At 41.6% G+C, this 19,907-nt stretch overlaps 1 protein-coding gene across 11 annotated transcripts in view; it reads right to left on the bottom strand.

Moving 5' to 3' along the window:
* Positions 1–19,907, bottom strand: part of GRIP1 (glutamate receptor interacting protein 1) — a 509,652-nt gene that overhangs the window by 129,876 nt on the left and 359,869 nt on the right. For all 11 annotated transcript variants that reach the window (XM_063447052.1, XM_063447047.1, XM_063447049.1 and 8 more), the window contains exons 3-4: positions 16,803–16,938; positions 7,708–7,853 (exon numbers count right to left, since the gene is read on the bottom strand). In XM_063447052.1, coding sequence (XP_063303122.1) covers positions 7,708–7,853; positions 16,803–16,938 — 282 coding nt within the window. The remainder of the gene's footprint in view (positions 1–7,707; positions 7,854–16,802; positions 16,939–19,907) is intronic.

The raw sequence follows: 19,907 nt of genomic DNA, 5'->3' as shown, positions 1-19,907 counted from the left end.
CAGATCTCATATAGATTTTGGGGAAAATAACAAACATTACGAAGTGTGGGCAGAATGGGTTTCCTAATAGAGTAGAAAGGACGTGGTGACTGGAAGATCGGGAGATGGCACCAAAAGTTTTCTAGATATCCATTATTCTGGGATGTGACAATGATGCTCAGAGTGGGGTGAGACAAGCGGTTTGGGTCCACAAATTGAGATTTTCTTAATAAATGGCTCAAAATCCTATCTTTAACCATAAACAAGGGTCAGGGTGTTTTTGTTTTGTAAGTATCTTTCTGTAATCCCTCGGTTATGCCCTCTTGTCCCTTTGGCTTATTGTTTTTATTTTTAAACAGTGGGCGAAGCAGACAGCAGAACTGCAGTTCAGGCTCCTAGGGTTGACATCCCTCGGCATCATCTTTAACACTTGCGGTGGTTGTGGAGCTGAAAACCCCGGAGGCTATTCGTTCAGTCTCTCTCGTTAGGCAGTTATGAGCTGTCAAATTGAATACAAGTTTGTCCTGTCAGAACCCTACGTCCGTAACATTTTTGTAAATAGTTGTTTATATAACATGTACACACCTCCGAACCCTATGTAGTCACTATGTTATACCCTGTGTTAAGATAAAATGCATGTTCTGACTTTCTGATGTGACGAGACTGGATATGATGAAGGATGTCTGCTGTATCATTGCTTTTGTTATTTCTGCCTTTAAATATTTTCATAAAGAGTAAACATGGAAAACAAATGAAGACAACTAAAAATGCCTTGTCTGTGCCATCCAAACCGCTAAAGTGGTACCAGAGAAAGTTGTGATACTCAAAATATAAAAAAAAAACAGAGCTCTCTTGCTTTAAAAGAATAACAAAAAAGAGAATAGCACAAGTAAGAGCTATTTTTTGTGTTGTTATTGTATTTGTTTATGTTGTGTAGTTGTTTTTTCATGAACAACATTTGAGCACTTAAACAAAAAGCGCTATGTTATTATTTTTATTTATTTTGTCTTCGTGTCAGTTACGGTAAAGTCGGGAAAAATTTTATATTTAAGCATGAATCCACACAAGGAAGAAAAAATGATTAAAATTAGAATAACCTTGCGCATACATTTCAGTATATCAGCCGTGGTTCCTCTAGTAAGCTATCATTTATGTTTTGCTAACCTTTGACGTGCAACAATTCACAGCACGAAATGTGAAACGTATTTGATGTGACCCAGTTTAATTTCCTGATTGCATTGGGAACGCAGATTGCTAGAAGTGTGATTGAGGAAAACGGCTTCTCAGATGCTCTATTTAGACAGCACTGACAGCTCTGGAGTCAGAAATATCTCACAGTTCCAGGCTTCGCACCCTGATCTCTGTTCTACATAGCAGCTCAATCCGCTCAGATTATATATGTGTGTGTGGGCTCTTCTCCCTTTGTAATAAGCCTCACATCCCCTTAGCGCTGACTCACATGAGAACGATCTGGGTTGGAGTTGGTTTATAAACTCCGCTTGCCTGCCTGAAGTTGATGAGTAATCAATTCTTCCTTTACGTGTCTTTTCAGCCTCCAGGATATTATTCTCTCTCTTGACCTACAAAGATGCTTTTCTTGAATGATCAGTGCTTCGGCACTTACACTCCTAATTACAGGTGCGGGTTATAAGTACTTCCGTCTGATTTATCTGCTCCATTAAGCAGCATTCTTATTTTATTATTTTAGTGTGATCTTTTTCCATGTAACATCTACATGCCAGAGACATACACGTGGGTGACTAGCATGATGAAAAGCATCTGGGGAGAAGCACAGGCAAAAATATAGAGACATAACGGACAAAAATGGATTACGAATCAAACGTTTGAACCAATACACAAATGAACACTTGCTTATACAAACATTGCACACCATACAATCTAGTGGTACATACTTTGCTGTTTGTGTGAAGTGTCTGTGTGTTAATACAGCAAAGTATGTACCACTAGACCAATTTGGCCTGTGACTTGGGTGGCTGGTGATAGAAGGAGACATTATAGTGGTTTAGTTGTAATAATTTGCTTATTTTAGTTTTTAACTTTTCGACTTTGTCCGACGACATCTAAGTGCAACTGATCCTTTCGATGAGAAAATTTTATTTCTGTCTCTTCCCCCGAGCACTTCTGATTCTTCCACACTGCTTCTTAATGCTTCCAATTATTTTGTACCCCACTCCTTAATGCTTCCAGTTCTTCTGCTCTCAGTCCCAGCATCATCGCTGACTATAGAAGATTGCTAGGGTATGGTTTTGAATTCTCCTTTCTTGATCGAAGTCATGGGAGCATTACGTTCCCACCTGTCTTCAAAGGAGTTGCAGAGCTTGTTACTGCCAGAAAGGGAAGAGGCACTTCTATTTATACAAATTTAACAGTTCTGTTTCCTGTCCTAAATTATATATATATATATATATATATATTAAATGGTGTTAATTACAAAACAAAAAGCAACAGCTACTATTCCTGGACTGCAGCTCATGGATAGAGCTTCCTTTCTGTCTATTAAATCAGGAGCTCTTATGTAATGTCGGCATTTTTGGGGAAAGTTCTAAAACATAGTAATCTCCAGCAGAAATGGAAACATTGTTCACAAACATCGGTGTTGCCAAGGTTAGACATCGTTGCTATAAAATGCACGAGAAACAAACAAAATAAAGACCAATTACTGAGCCATTTTAAACAATAACAAAAATGGAGATATAATTTCTACTTGCAAAGGTTAGTTCATTCCATAAACCACATGGCCTTCTGTTCCACGTTAAATATTTTCCTGCTTTGTGACCTGTCTGACACCTCTCTGTAAGGCTAATTGGCAAAATGCAAGAAGTGAAAAGCAAGGATACTAACGCTTTGCTGCAAAGAGAAACAAGTTATCAAACACAAGTGTGATTTAGGATTTATCTACTGCCACAGTTATCCCTCCGCTAATAAATTGCTACAGATAGAAAGAGAATTCTTTATTAAAGCATCGAGTTATATTACAGAGGTCAATAAAGCAAACACTATAAAAATAAACATTGCAAATGCGTTGGCTACAATGGGTGAGAGCCCCAGGCGTGGGGTTCTTTAGATTCAGAAGCCCTTCATGGCAGGATATTAATGCTGGAAGGATAGTAATGCTAATCAAAGCAGCTGTCCAATGTTAAAAATAAAACCAGACATATCTGAGCTACACTAGACTACAGGGGGAGAGGGAGTAGTACCTTCCTCCAGGAGACATCAAACAATCCCTGCTCTCCTTTATTCTAGCTGTATAGAGCTGAAGGCCCAGAGTATATGTTTCCTCGAACCCAGCATGCATTAATGGCACTCAGTGTGTAAATAGAAAGTCTGGCATATTTCATGGATCTCTAACCACAAGCAGAAAGCAGCTAATACTATCTGGGACCTTAGTGGAAAATCCTTCTAGCTATACAGCATACCTCCCAACAGTCTTGCTGTTGGTGGGACAGTCCTGATTTCATGTTATTTTCCCACCGTCCCACGAGCGCATCATTCACACACACTCACACTGTGCAGCGAGCAATAGAACCATGAGGAGAGCACTTCAGCAGCTCTCCCAGCGTGGTCCGGTCAGTAAAAGGGCCGACCAGACAGGCTGTAACGCCTATTTAGGGGCAGGGACACAGAAGGGGACTTGGGAGATGGAGAGAAACACACACACAAAGATATTTAGTAGATGGGGAGAGAGAGACACACACACACACAAAGAGGGTAAGGGAAGTTATATAATGACATCATACTAACAACACTGCTTCAGATTCCTTAAGACATTACATAAGAAAATATCAGCATGTTTTTACTAAATAAACCAGTTACACATAAATTATGCCAAATGTTTATGCTCTTTGTCACTGTACTGGCTTCTATGCTAAAACAAACACAGAAGCATCAGCACTAATTTGAGAAAGGAAAAACATGCCAAATAAACTAAATATAAAATTAACCGGTTGTATTCAAACACAAAGAATAAGCAAGCTAGTAATATCTAAAAAAAAAAAAAATAACTAACTACTGGGTGAATCAATACAATTGGCAACAAAAGGTCATGAAAAAACAATTCGTCACCAATAAATAAAGTGACCAAAACACAGTCTGCACAGGCAGAAGGGCCTAATCCCAAATAGCAAATATTAACTAAACAAGAGGTCGCGTCTACAAGAGAAGCATGAAATGTACATTAATACAATAGATAACGCTTACAAAGAAAATATCCACGGGGAAACAGAGATAAAGTAACTCTTTTTCTCTTTGAATGCACAAATTCGAGAATCAGGAATGAGATCTGTAGAATGACTTAACTTCATAATTACTAAATAATAACCAGAGAACAATGCAATTCAGAACAACAGTGTTATCTGGAGCTATATCTCCTGTTCGTGTGCTGCTCCTAAAACAGCAATACTTAATGCTGGCATTCCAAATGTCCCTGACTACATTTTCAATGATACTCAATCAACCTGCTGATCATTAACACAATGTCAATATTTAATGACTTAAGACACTAATGACTTTAGACTTTGGAATAGAACAGTATTACCTATGAGGTATACTGTGAAAACATTACAAATACCTTTTTATTTTTTTCATTTAGTTTTTTGGTGCATCTACAGACCTTTGGCAATAAGACTTGCATCCATTCCTAAGTCTTCTTGGCTCCTGTAGTAACAGAATACCGTACAAATAAAGGTAACGGCACACCGTATAACTAGGGATGTTTGATCACATTTGACAAATGTCTTATTCAGAGCTGTACTGGTTAAAATAAAGCTTAGATACATGTCATTTTTATAGTTGTATCAGTACAAAAACTGGATCTGAAAACCCTACCTACCTATATGCAAAATGGATCATCTTTTATACCTTAATCTACAGGTGAACAAAACACAACTTAATAGGGCACTATAGTCACCAGAACAATAGCTTAATGTAATTGTTCTAGTGAGTATAGCCTGTACCCGCAGGCATTTTCATATAACCGCTGCCTTTTCAGAGAACAGGCAAAGTTTACATTGTGGCCTAGGGACTCCTCCATTGGCAGTCACTCAGACGGCCACTAGAGGTGCTTCCTCTGTCAGTGCTGCACAAACACTGACTTTCAGCGTCTCACTTTCCCCATAGAGATGAATTGATTCAATGCACCTCTATGAGGAGATGCTGATTTGCCAGGGCAGAATTTGGCTGCTCCCCCTACCCCAGCTGAGATCATCAGAATTGACAATCTCAGCCAATCTAATGCTTTCCCATATGACCGTTATTCCAGCGCCGAACGTAACAAAGGTGAGTAAACTCACCTTTTACATTAGACAAGGGGGCTGGGGGTTTACATATTTATATTACAGCTTTAGTGACAGGAATACGTTTGTATTTATGTCACTAGAGCTTTCCTTAAATGAAAGATACCATTTCACTAACTGTATCATTACATTGCGCTCTTTTAAAACTTCCAAAAGAGATGGAATTCTACATAATATGGTACACAAACTCAGGATAGGACTGGGAATACAGCAATTAATGATCAGTAAAAGTGCAACATGACAAAATTAGTGGCAAATGTCTGAAGACTATCACAAGGAGATGACTTTTTAGAAGTGTCTGGAATTTAAGACTTTTAGAATGTACTATTGATGGCTGAGTAGTTCCAGAGAAGGGCAAAGGAATGAAGAGCTGTCAAAAAGGAGACACACTTTGTGATAACGCCATAATCATATCCTGAGCCAGCGGACTTTTCTCAAGGAGACAAGATGAAGCAGATAGACAGTAGAACAAGGAAAGCTTTGCCAAAGATATCTGCACAGGTTTACGTTAGTCTACTAGCCAACCAAGTCAAGCATTTATCGGACGCTAGCTATGAAGTGCAGCAAGTGACAGGCCATACAGTAAAGAATAAAGATCTGTCTATCGATAAACAGCAGCAGTAAACATGAAGACAAATGATTATTACTACACAGAAACTCAAGTCATGTGCCGTTCCTGGGGTCACCTTAGATATATGGTTCAATAAAGGATAAAATAACTATCACGGTAAACATAAACAAGTTGTGAAGGCACAGTTAGATACCCCTCAGCCAACCATTATATATTGGAGTATTACACCAGACAGTCACGATAGTCTAAAGGTTTTGATTACTGGTAAAATACCAGACAGCCGAACACATCCACGTATACTTCCATACGTGCAGACATTCGCTAAATACAGACGTAGGCCACTTTTATGCTTCATTTACGCAACAAAAAAACAGCTATACTTCTTGCAGCTGGTGAAAATAAATTATCAAATGGTATAAAAGCCTGCACAGATCAGGCCCTGCTTGTGAATAATTAAAGAAAACAGCAAGTGAACAGAAGGAAAGCGGTAAGATGTAGACAGAGTTCACTTGTTCTGCATAGAGATCACGGAGGAGAAATGCAGGCAGAAGAAAAATGAGAGCTTAGTAACGCGGGATAAGGAATTAGAATTCACATCTATTCTCTATAGGTAAAGGAGAATTCTGGTGGAAGGCACAACATTCCAACTTCATACTCAGCAAAACAAATATCCTTAGAAGGATATTTGCAAGATTTACGACAGAGAACCTGACTTATTGTATAGTTCCACCATATTCCTAGTAATCGTACAATGGGCAAAGAAATAAAATAAAAAATAAATTAGATCATAATTACGAACAGATTATGTGCGCCTTGTTCAAGTGAGCTTGGCATGGTGTTAGTTCTTTTCCCAATTTATTTGATGTCTACTTTGTCGTACAATACTCGTTGTTGCAAGAGCAAACGTTACCAAAGAATTGCAGAGCTGGCATATTTCAATTTCAAGGCTACAACATAAAATAAAATCTAAACTGTAGCTAAGGATTCTCATCTCTCCATGTAGACCATTCTTTATCACACATAAGTGGGGTAAAAAAAGGAAACTCTTTTATACAACACATTAACTTCAGGCATACGGGTCTTTTTTTTATTAAACATACAATTTTGTCTCACATTTAATAAAGCCAATTTTAGTTGAAATTTCAACTAGAACTGGCTTTAGTAAATATAAAAATTCCCAAATTTTTACAGAATTTAGCAATCAGGACAAAATTAGGTTTTAAGTAAAAAGACCTGATTGATAAATAGTGTGAACAATTTCTGTATTTTGCAGTCTGAATGGTCCCTTACACCACCAGATGATTTTTCACCAATTGGTACTGGCCATGCACAAAACTCTTTAAACCGTTTAAAACCTCGAAGCGTCAACATACTCAATATTTCAAACAACTATATGATATCCATTAACTTTCATGCACAAAACTCTTTAAACCGTTTAAAACCTTGAAGCGTCAACATCCGCAATATTTCAAACATAACTATATGATATCGACTAGTTAAGAATCATTAAAATGGGTGGTCTAAGGAATTCTTCAAGAAGAAAGAATATCAAGACATTAAATATGGAAGAAAATTATCGCAAACGGCGTTAAATTGTCCAGTACCTGATATAGGGGATTCTTTACCTGGTTCTGTCTATAAACATTTCTGAGCTACTTAGCCATTAAAAGGTATCATGCTATTTAAATACTAAATATACTGAAACAGGGATTTTAGAGGTTAGAATGAAACTTTTAGCAAAGGAAATAAAATGAATGGGTTTTTCTTTTTAACACTCTTGTTTTGGTATATTGCATTTTCCTTGACATGAACACTGTAGTGGTAAGTTTAGTTTAGAGTACTTACACACGGGAGGCAACTCATATTCCACTTCAAGAACCACTCGTTCACCAACATTCTTCAGCAAACTGATGATCTCGTCATGGCGGAATTTTGTGAGGTTGATTCCATTCACAGATTTAATATAGTCTCCCACATTCAGTTGGTCACTTCTGCAAGGGAAACTGATCTGTCAGACTGCTATGAAGTTATAGAATAGGAATGTATATTGTGTCACGAGAACTAATATCCATCCATCTAAAAAAGCAAGGAACCATTTTTTGGTTTATACCCTTGGGACTGATTCTGGAGTTTCTGGATTGGATACTGTTTAAGAAATGTTGTCCACATTAACGAGCGAATTTTACATGTATAAGAGGGCTTAAAAAATTCTCCTATGATGTCAGATGCTTTTAGTCATGCCTTAAAGGGACACTATAGTCACCACAACTACTTTAGCTTAATGAAGCAGTTTTGGTGTATAGATCATGCGCCTCTGCAGTTTAACTGCTCAACTCTTTACCATTTAGGAGTTGACACTTGGTTTATGCAGCCCTAGTCACACCTCCCTGCATGTGACTTGTACAGCCTTCCTAAACACTTCCTGTAAAGAGAGAGATGATGTTTAAACTTCCTATATTGCACATTCTGTTAAAAATATAATTTTCTATGTCCGACTCTGTGCCAGTCACAGCCAGGGGAGGTGTGGTTAAGACTGCATGGACAGAAACAAAAGTGATTTAACTCCTAAATGGCAGAGAATTGAGCATTGAGTCTGCAGGGGCATGATCTATACACCAAAACTGCTTCATTAAACTAAAGTTGTTTTGGGGACTATAGTGTCTCTTTAACCCCTTAAGGACATGTCATGATTCCCTTTTATTCCAGAAGTTTGGTCCTTAAGGGGTTAAACGCTACCCTTCACTACACGCCTGGAAAGTCCATGGCACACACATCAGGGGTGAATTTCTATTTGCGAGAGCTACATTTTCACTTAATGTCTAGTGATGAGTGGCCATTTTCCTTTAAATGGGGCAAAGCATTATAGGGGTTGTATTTCATAAACATCCTACTTTTTGGCCACCTGTGTTTTAAAGCTTACTTTGTGGTAGAGCACACTTCTTAAAATACCTCAAAGTTCTAGAAATACCAAATACATTGAGGATTAATTATAAAACAAAAGAACTGGAGTAAAGTTCTAAATCACCATGGAAACTAACTTGTTTCAGCCGTTTGCTCCATAATAACCCCCATTACACACTACTACATCTATATCAGGACAGATAAATAAATAAACCCACAATAATATATAATCACACAGCGCACGAACATAAATATATTTAATGAAATGGTCAATGACACTATATATAAAGCAGGCTCGGCAATTGAAAAGATCCTGATACACATTTAGGGTTTTGACATCTGCATATATAATAATATTGCCTTATAAATATTAATGTTAAAGGATTTCTAGTACTCTAAAATATCACTGTCCGCTTCAATTAATATCATTGTGATCCTTTAAAAAAAAAAAAAAAAAAAAAAAGAGAGAGAGAGAGAGAGAGAGAGAGAGAGAGAAAAGAAAAAAAGTCCCTATCATTATAAAGTGCTATGAGCTGACATATTGAAACATACAGCTTCTCTGAATCTCTCCAAGGAAAATAGACTTAATCGATAGGCCTAGTAAGTGTGAAAAATGAATCAGTGATGGATATGCTGTCTATTTGTTGTGACAGACGAGGGGAATATAAGCAGCTGAATTTTAAGAGGAGGCAAATTTGGGTCCAGCTGAAATTCCATAACGTTAAATGAAAGAGCTGTTTCTAGTGAGATTGAGTAACAGGACAGGGTTTTGAAAATTGATATATTAGAACAGATGGGGAGTGCCACCAAAACAGTAACACTTATACTCTCTCTCTATTGTAAGTGTCCAGTGAACAGACATTCTAATAATGCCACTGTACATTAAGTTAATGCGGCATTAGAAAACATGTGTCACCTCGCAGCCTAGGAAATAAAATGAAAACCCTCTAATCTGCTTCCAGGAAGACGTGGAGCATTTGATAAGCTATGTGTCTAAGGGCCGGCACGCAAAGTTTGGGCATACGTGTCATCCCTCGTATTGTGTGTTCTGATAGAAGTGAAGCAGAAAATCAAAGCAGGAACAGTAATTCTGCTCTGATTATTAATGAATGCTTATTTGAAATGGTAAACTATGTGTCCTCAATCTTCTATTAAAGCTTCTCAGCTCTGTCCTGTATTCATTTCCATTTCTTCAGTTTTCTCCCTGAATCAATTTTCCGTTCTACAGCTCTCTCCTGCATCCACTTCCCTTTATTCAATTCTCTCTGGCATTTTGCTTCTCTTTCTTCACTTCTCTCTTGTAGTCCGTTCCTTTTCCTCCATTCACTCCAGGTTCATTTTCCTTTCTTCACTTCTTTCCTGCATTTATTGTCCTTTCCTTTGTTCGCTTTGGATTTATTTTCATTTCTTCAGCTCTCATTTTCTTTTCTTCAATAATTTCCTGCATTCATGTAGTTGTTCAGGTATTATCTATAGCTCCCTGCAGGCAATCTAATGTAAACACTGTATTTTCAGAGAAAATACAGTGTTTACATTGATTGATAGGAATACCTCCAGTGGCCGTCACTCAGACGGCCACTAGAGGGACTTCCTATCACGCAGGGCCCTAAAAAGGCCCTGTACACGTCAGACGTATTAAAATACGTCTGACGTGTTCAGGAGAGAGAAGGCACTGTGTGCGTGCCTTCTCTCTCCAGCCTGTCAGCGGAGGAGGGGGGCGGGCAAAGACCGCGAGCTGAGCTGTCACTCAGCTCAGCTCACGGCCGCGCACACCGCGCGCATGCGCGGTAGTGCGCTCAGTACTTCAGAGGGCGGCATGAATGACGCCCTCTGAAGTATGTGCGCATGTGCGGCGAAGCCGCGCATGCGCACAAGGGAGCAATGACGCTTCCAAATGGAAGCGTCTGTTGCTCCCTGCTCGCGCCAGTGGCGGATCCAGAGCCTGATCTCGGGAGGGGCACTTGTAGATTATTTAAATAAATAATCCAGACACAATAACCACTACAGCTCAGTGTAGTGGTTAAAGTGCCAATAATGCCAAGACCCCCTCCCAGAGTAAGTAGTCAAACTGTTTAAGAACTGTTTGACAACTTACCTGAGGTCCTCTGGGAAATGGGGCTGTAGTAGGGCAGAGGAGCAGTGGTATGTGTGAGTGGTGCAATGTGTGAGGGGTGCAGTGTGTGTGTGTGTGTGTGTGTGAGGGGGACAGTGTATTAGCAGTGTGTGTGTGTGAAGGTTGCAGTGTGTACGTGAGGGCGGCAGTATATGTCAGGGGTGCAGTGTGTGTGTGGGTCAGTATGTGTGTGTGACAGTTACAGTGTGTGTGTGGGGCAATGTATGTGTGTGGGGGCAGTGTGTTTATGGGGGGCAGTGTGTGTATGTGGGGCAATGTGTTTATGGGGGGCAGGGGCAATGTGTGTGTATATGGGGGGCAGGGGCAATGTGTGTGTATATGGGGGGCAGGGGCAATGTGTGTGTATATGGGGGGCAGGGGCAATGTGTGTGTATATGGGGGGCAGGGGCAATGTGTGTGTATATGGGGGGCAGGGGCAATGTGTGTGTGTGTATGGGGGGCAGGGGCAATGTGTGTGTGTGTATGGGGGGCAGGGGCAATGTGTGTGTGTGTATGGGGGCAGGGGCAATGTGTGTGTGTATGGGGGGCAGGGGCAATGTGTGTGTATATGGGGGGCAGGGGCAATGTGTGTGTATATGGGGGGCAGGGGCAATGTGTGTGTGTGTGGGGGGGCAGGGGCAATGTGTGTGTATGGGGGCAGGGGCAATGTGTGTGTATGGGGGCAGGGGCAATGTGTGTGTATATGGGGGGCAGGGGCAATATGTGTGTGTATGGGGGCAGGGGCAATGTGTGTGTGTATGGGGGGCAGGGGCAATGTGTGTGTATATGGGGGGCAGGGGCAATGTGTGTGTGTGTGTGGGGGCAGGGGCAATGTGTGTGTATGGGGGGCAGGGGCAATGTGTGTGTATGGGGGGCAGGGGCAATGTGTGTGTGTGTATGGGGGGCAGGGGCAATGTGTGTGTGTGTATGGGGGCAGGGGCAATGTGTGTGTGTATGGGGGGCAGGGGCAATGTGTGTGTATATGGGGGGCAGGGGCAATGTGTGTGTGTGTGTGGGGGCAGGGGCAATGTGTGTGTATGGGGGCAGGGGCAATGTGTGTGTATGGGGGCAGGGGCAATGTGTGTGTATGGGGGGCAGGGGCAATGTGTGTGTATATGGGGGGCAGGGGCAATATGTGTGTGTATGGGGGCAGGGGCAATGTGTGTGTGTATGGGGGGCAGGGGCAATGTGTGTGTGTATGGGGGGCAGGGGCAATGTGTGTGTATATGGGGGGCAGGGGCAATGTGTGTGTATATGGGGGGCAGGGGCAATGTGTGTGTGTGTGTGTGGGGGCAGGGGCAATGTGTGTGTATGGGGGGCAGGGGCAATGTGTGTGTATATGGGGGGCAGGGGCAATGTGTGTGTGTATGGGGGGCAGGGGCAATGTGTGTGTGTATGGGGGGCAGGGGCAATGTGTGTGTGTATGGGGGGCAGGGGCAATGTGTGTGTGTATGGGGGGCAGGGGCAATGTGTGTGTGTGTGTATGGGGGGCAGGGGTAATGTGTGTGTGTATGGGGGGCAGGGGCAATGTGTGTGTGTGTATGGGGGCAGGGGCAATGTGTGTGTGTGTATGGGGGCAGGGGCAATGTGTGTGTGTGTGTATGGGGGGCAGGGGCAATGTGTGTGTGTGTGTGTATATGGGGGCAGGGGCAATGTGTGTGTATGTGTGTGTGTGTGTATGGGGGGCAGGGGCAATGTGTGTGTGTGTGTATGGGGGGCAGGGGTAATGTGTGTGTGTATGGGGGGCAGGGGCAATGTGTGTGTGTGTATGGGGGCAGGGGCAATGTGTGTGTGTGTATGGGGGCAGGGGCAATGTGTGTGTGTGTGTGTATGGGGGGCAGGGGCAATGTGTGTGTGTGTATGGGGGGCAGGGGCAATGTGTGTGTGTGTGTGTGTGTGTATGGGGGGCAGGGGCAATGTGTGTGTAGAAGAAGGATAGGGGGGGCTTTTTTTTTTTTTAATGTGTGTGTGTTTTTTTTTTTTTACATTTAATTAAAATTAATATATAATTTATGTCCCCCCTCCCTTCTTACCTTTACTGGGAGGAGGGGGGACATCTTTCTTTCCCTGGTGGTCCCAGTGGGGATTCCCTGGTGGTCCCAGTGGTAGGAGTGAACTCTAGCCCGCGCTCCAGGGCTAGAGTTCACTCTCGCGAGATTTGGAGCGTTGCCGTGGTAACCGCGGCAACGCTCCAAATCTCGCGAGAGGAGGACCCGGAGGAGCTGCTGGTAACAGCTCCCGGGTCCTCTCTCCCTCCCCTGCCGGTCGGCTGTCAGTAATGTGCCTGCGGACCGGGGAGGGAGATCATTGATCTCCCTCCCCGGTCTGCAGGCACAATGCAGGGCTGGCACTTGGGCAATGTCAGCCCTGCATTAGCCGGCAGGGGAGAATCTCGGGGGGGCAAATGCCCCGTTGCCCCCCCCTGGATCCGCCACTGGCTCGCGCCCGCCTATTTCGTCATTTTGATGAAATAGGGGGCGCGGCTTCACGAGGCTCCCGGCGCTGGAACGAGGTGAGTAAAATCACCTCCCTGGAGAGTCCCTTTAACCCTAGATTTATTTTCCTTTCTACACTTCTCTTTTAGATTAATTTCTCTTTTTCCAGTTCTCTCCTACATAAATTTTTCTCTCCATGGTCCACTCTGGATTTATTTTTCTTTCTTGAGTTTTCTCCTAGAATAATTTCCCTTTCTTCAGTTCTCACCTAGAATCATTTCATTTTCTTCATTTCTCACCTAGAATCATTTCCCTTTCTTCAGTTCTCACCTAGAATAATTTTATTTTCTTCAGTTCCCTCCTGGAATCATTTCCCTTTCATCAGTTCTCTCCTAGAATAATTTTCGTTTCTTCAGGTTTCTCTAAGAATCATTTCCCTTTCTTCGTGTCTCCATTAGAATTATTTCCCTTTCTTCAGTACTCTCCTAGAATCATTTCCCTTTCTTCAGTTCTCTCCTAGAATCATTTCCCCTTCTTCAGTTCTCTCGTACAATCATTTCCTTTTCTTCGGTTCTCTCCTAGAATCATTTCCTATTCTTCGGTTCTCTCCTAGAATCATTTCCCCTTCTTCAGTTCTCTCGTACAATCATTTCCTTTTCTTCGGTTCTCTCCTAGAATCATTTCCTATTCTTCGGTTCTCTCCTAGAATCATTTCCCCTTCTTCAGTTCTCTCCTAGAGTCATTTCCCCTTTTTCAGTTCTCTCGTACAATCATTTCCTTTTCTTCAGTTCTCTCCTAGAATAATTTCCCCTTCTTCAGTTCTCTCGTACAATCATTTCCCTTTCTTCGGTTCTCTCCTAGAATTATTTTCTATTCTTCTGTTCTCTCTCAGAATCATTTCCATTTCTTCAGTTCGCTCATAGAATAATTTCCTTTTGTTCAGTTTTCTCAGAGAATAATTTCCTATTCTTCAAGTCTCTCATAGAATCATTTCCTTTTCTTCAGTTTTCCCCAGCATTTATTTCCCTTTTTAAAATTCTCTCCTGCTTTTATTTTCCTTGACTCCATTCACTCCGGAATGTATTTCCCTATCTTAGGTTCACTTCTGAATTTATTTATCTTTCTCCATTTCTCTCCACTAATAATCTCTATGATGTTAAGTCTATTCACCCCCGATTTATTTTCATTTCTACACTTCTCTCTTAGATTCATTAATCTAGTAATGAATTAAGATTCATTTCTCTCCTAAAATCATTTCAGTTTCTTCAGTTCTCACCTAGAATAATTTCCTTTTCTTCAGTTCTCTCCTAGAATCATTTCCCTTTCTTCAAGTCTCTCATAGAATCATTTCCCTTTCTTCAGTTCTCTCCTAGAATCAATTCCTTTTCTTCACTTCTCTCCCAGAAACATTTCCTATTCTTCAGTTCTCTCCCAGAATCATTTCCTTTTTTTCCAGTTCTCTCCTAGAATCATCCAATTCTTCAGTTCTCTCCTATAATCATTTCCCCTTCTTCAGTTATCCTTATCTTCAGTTCTCTCCTAACTTAATTTCCGTTTCTTCAGTTCTCCCCAGCATTTATTTCCCTTTTTTCAATTCTCTCCTGCTTTTATTTTCCTTTACTGCATTCACTCCTGAATTTATTTTCATATCTTAGGTTTACTTCTGGATTTATTTCTCTTTCTTAACCCCTTAAGGACCAAACTTCTGGAATAAAAGGGAATCATGACGTGTCTCACACGTCATGTGTCCTTAAGGGGTTAAAGGGCCACTATAGGCACCCAGACCACTTCAGCTTAATGAAGTGGTCTGGGTGCCAGGTCCAGCTAGGATTAACCCTTTCTTCTATAAACATAGCAGTTTCTCTGAAACTGCTATGTTTATAGAAGAAAGGGTTAATCCTAGCTGGACCTGGCACCCAGACCACTTCATTACACCCAGACCACTTCAGCTTAATGAAGTGGTCTGGGTGCCAGGTCCAGCTAGGATTAACCCTTTCTTCTATAAACATAGCAGTTTCTCTGAAACTGCTATGTTTATAGAAGAAAGGGTTAATCCTAGCTGGACCTGGCACCCAGACCACTCCATTAAGCTGAAGTGGTCTGGGTGCCTATAGTGGTCCTTTAAGAAAGAGAAATAAATCCAGAAGTAAACCTAAGAAACTGCTATGTTTATAGAAGAAAGGGTTAATCCTAGCTGGACCTGGCACCCAGACCACTTCATTAAGCTGAAGTGGTCTGGGTGCCTATTATAGTGGTCCTTTAAGAAAGATAAATAAATGTTTATAATAGGGTTAATCCAGCCTCTAGTGGCTGTCTCATTGACAGCCGCTAGAGGCGCTTCCCACTGTGATTTTCACAGTGAGAAGACGCTGCCGTCCATAGGAAAGCATTGAGAATGCTTTCCTATGGACTGGCTGAATGCGCGCGCAGCTCCTGCCGCGCATGCGCATTCAGCCGATGACGTCGCTATGGAGGAGGAGAGTTCCCCGCCCGGCGCTGGAGAAAGAGGTAAGTTTAACCCCTTCCTCCCCCTAGAGCCCGGCGGGAGGGGGACCCTGAGGGTGGGGGCACCCTCAGGGCACTATAGTGCCAGGAAAATGAGTATGTTTTCCTGGCACTATAGTGGTCCTTTAATTTCTCTCCAGCAATAATCTCTACGATGTTAAGTATATCAGCTGAAATATTTTGTTACGGAAAACAGAGAAGAAAATAGAAAGAACAAAAAAATATCCAGAAGAATGATGGTACATATACAGACATACACCCGTATCTGCAATTGGAAGACAAATACAGAAGATTTACTGTTCTAAAACTACTGTAGGGGTAAAAAACCTCAGTTCTTCAGCACATGAGATATATTTCCAACTATCTGCAACCAGCTAGCTCTTGGTGGGATGGTGGCCTCTCTAGTCTAAAAACGCCTGGAACGTGTCAATACACAGCACTGCCATTCCATTTAGAACACTATTTTTATTATTCTATGCAAATTTACATTTAGCGATGATCAGTGCTTTTTTCATTTTGATTTCACGGTAAATAAATCCCGTTCACAAAACTACATTGCAAAATGTTTTTGATTAGAGTTTTGGAAGTATTTCGCTAAATGTTATTTTAACATTAGAATATGAATGCGGGAAACACATTAGGAACAAGTACAACAAAACATAATGAAAGTTATTCACTAAATGAGAAATTGTAGAAAAAGGCAAGAGGACTACAAAGTTTAGGTCAAAATAGCTGAGCTGGAAAATCAACTATTTGGCAGAAAATAAATTGCAATTTCTTTCAGTCTTGCATAATTTCCTGTTTAGTGAATAGACCCAAATAACACACACATATTCTTACATGCTTACTTTGCTTCTATTTGACCTATAGCTCCATGTAATTACATTTTGCTAGGTAGGTTTGTGTGCAATAGCCTAAAGCCTCAGATAAACCCCGAAGCATTTCGCATTAGGGCTTATATCTAAAAGCAATTTCGATAGTATTACCTAGCAGCGATTCCTCCTTGACGTAGATTTGATACTCTCGGCTTCCCATCCTTGTCAATCCCACCTGATACTGTGAGCCCTAATGTGGTACCTTCTTTCTTCATTAATTCAACTACAGTGGAGCCCTTGAACTCTTCTGTTAAAGGAAAATTAGGAATATTAATAAATCAGGATCTTAAACATCACTAAACTAGTTATATACATTTTAAAACATAGGCAGTTTAAGGAGATATTGTCATGCCCAAAGCTGTCGTCAATGTATTTTAAATAGTAATAAAATAAATTATATATAACATATCCACTGTGTGTATTCTTTTGTAGTGTATATATATCTATATATGCAAATGTCTGTAAAGTGCATCTAATTGCCTATATTGGGCTGTAGGGGTAACAATTTTAAAAACATTTTAAAAAGAAATATCACTTATTCAAACAAAGACCAAGCAGGTATCAAAGAGATAGTATTTTTTCCACATCCTAATATCGTGTCGAGCACAGGGCTGATTCTGGGCGGGTGCGTAGGGTGGGGGGCACCAAGAGTAGTGGGCCAATGGTTTGCACAGGGGGCCCAGAAGGTGGATGACTGGCAACCTTAAGGCTTATTACGAATGCAGAGTAGGCACCTTCTTAACTGGACTATCGAGAAAGAGCAATCCTGTGTCCAGTGGGAATCATCTCCCTGGGTCCAGTGGCTTCGGCAATCTTCCTGCTTTTCACTGCTCCCTCGCGCACCCTGCCCTGGCATCACTAAACAGTGCACAAGGGAGCAGTGAGAAACTGGAAGATTAAAGGAGCTACTGGACCCAGGGAGAAGATTCCCACTGGGCCACTTCTGCTGACCTAAGAGGGCCGCCCCGATAGATGGCAACAGATGCAGTCTCAATAACCATACTTCAATATTTTGGAAGATATTTTTTTGGGGGGAGGAGGAAAGGGGGATTCAGGGTAGTTTGATTTGTCTGCACTGGATGTGTACCAGTAAGTATTTAATATACACCAACTCTTGGCTGGCAAAATACACTTAAAATAAAATGTGACTGACATATTTGGCACGGTATTTTCCCTTTAACAATGATTAAAATGATTCACCAGATTTCACCTTATTAATAATTAATTTACAAATATACTTCTGTCTGTTGTACTGATAATATTTATCAACATTATCATTCCATTTTCCAATCTGTTGCGCATTTTTTGAATCTTTTTATTTTGGGTAGCAGGGTCATTGCCAAGGATATATTTTATCAACCCTCTCACACATATTATTAATGCGCCTACACATTTCGCAGCACTGTCCTGGGTACACGTAAACAGACAAACGTATAATACAAAATATGACAAACAAATACAGGAGGAGTTTAGAACTCTATTCACGTGGAAACTTACAATCTAGATGGATAGGAGAGAGGTGATCCCTTTCCAAACCATGTAACACCTCCATTCAAAAACCCCAAGATATCTAAACTCCCTGAGAATTTGGGACGCCTCTGCACCCAAATACAACTTAGCGACCACCCCATCCCCACTCACCCCGCTATTACGAAACAGGGCTTTTCCCCCGGGAATGGCGGTGAGAGAGTTCGCAAACATGGAGAAATTAGGGTTGCAAAGGATCTGCCACATGTTTGAGAACAATAGTATAGTCACATTCGAACAACTGAAACGAACGACCCATCTTACCCCTAGGGACTTCTTTCGATACCTACAACTCAGAGATTATGTACGACACCCGCACATTCAAAAAGCAGGGAAAGCTCGGTTGACATCTTTTGAGAAAATGTGCCTTAATGAAACCATGCCGACCGGACTTATCACCTTGCTCTACGCACACATTTGCTCGGAAACTAAGGAATGGGGTACGTTAACCTACACAGAGACTTGGGAAAGGGAATTAGGAGAGGTCCTGGAGGGAGAGGACTGGAGGGATATATGGGAGGCAAACAATGCAGTGTCCATTTGTGTATCCCTTCAGGAGCAATCCTATAAAACCATGTTTCGGTGGTACACCACCCCAGTCAAACTCTTTCACATGCACCAAACGCCGACAGCTGACTGCTGGAGGGGATGCGGCCAAAGAGGCACATACCTCCACATGTGGTGGGAATGCCCCTTAGTGAAAACATTCTGGTCGAAAATCCTCGATTTACTGAATACGATATTCCACAGAGCTCCCGAGCTAAACCCATGGACGTATTTACTAAATAGGCCATTAGATGACTGGACCCCTAGAGAACTAAAATTAATACACAAAATAACATTGGCTGCGCGGAGATCCCTAGCACAGACATGGCTAAAACTAGATATGCCTCCCATGCAGAAGGTGATAGCTAACCTGAAAGACGTATACCTAATGGATAAATTGACGGCCAGGGTGCGAGGTTCCATGTCCAAATTTGAAAAAATATGGGCACCCTGGACATGCTGTGTTCTTTTTCAGGACACAACTTAACGCCCGGCCAGTTAGTAGTGGAAGGAGGCCGCCGGACGCGCCGGCACTATACGGGAATGACGCACCCCCTCCCCATCCTCTTATCTCTCTTCTTCTCTTTCTCCCCCTTCACTCCCTCTCTACTCTATAAATTCTCAGGCTCCTTAGCCTCCTTCTCCTCTTTTTATACACTCTTCAACTTCGGACACAGGGCACAGGCCCAATTCCATGCATACGGTCGACATAACTCCTGGCAGGACCAGGTCCACCTTCAAAGGGATTGGAGTCACCTGTCCCAACCGAATGTTGGCATTAAATAAACCACGATAGCTTCACAAGCGTAGACAACTGGACACTAGCTGCACACCGCTGGTTCGCACAAATATTCACAAAAAACAAAATAAAGTGTAATGTATCTGTTGCATGTCTGACTTAACACGGTTAACCGATGATGGGACTATGTGTAACGTAACAGAATTACGGTTATTACCTACGTTAATGTCTCTATGTATACCACTTGTCGTAAGGTATTGTTGTAACAGGACGTTCACGCAAAAATAAAGTATTGAAAAAAAACAAAAAACAAAAAAAAAACCAAGATATATTGTGGTGGAATTTCGGTGAATGTAAATTTAGTAGGCCAAGATTTCCATGTGGCATATGTGTATATTGTGTCA

This window comes from Pelobates fuscus, chromosome 3 (genome assembly GCF_036172605.1).
Source record: "Pelobates fuscus isolate aPelFus1 chromosome 3, aPelFus1.pri, whole genome shotgun sequence".
Lineage (NCBI taxonomy): Eukaryota > Metazoa > Chordata > Amphibia > Anura > Pelobatidae > Pelobates > Pelobates fuscus.
This window is presented reverse-complemented; position numbering and strand designations above follow the sequence as displayed.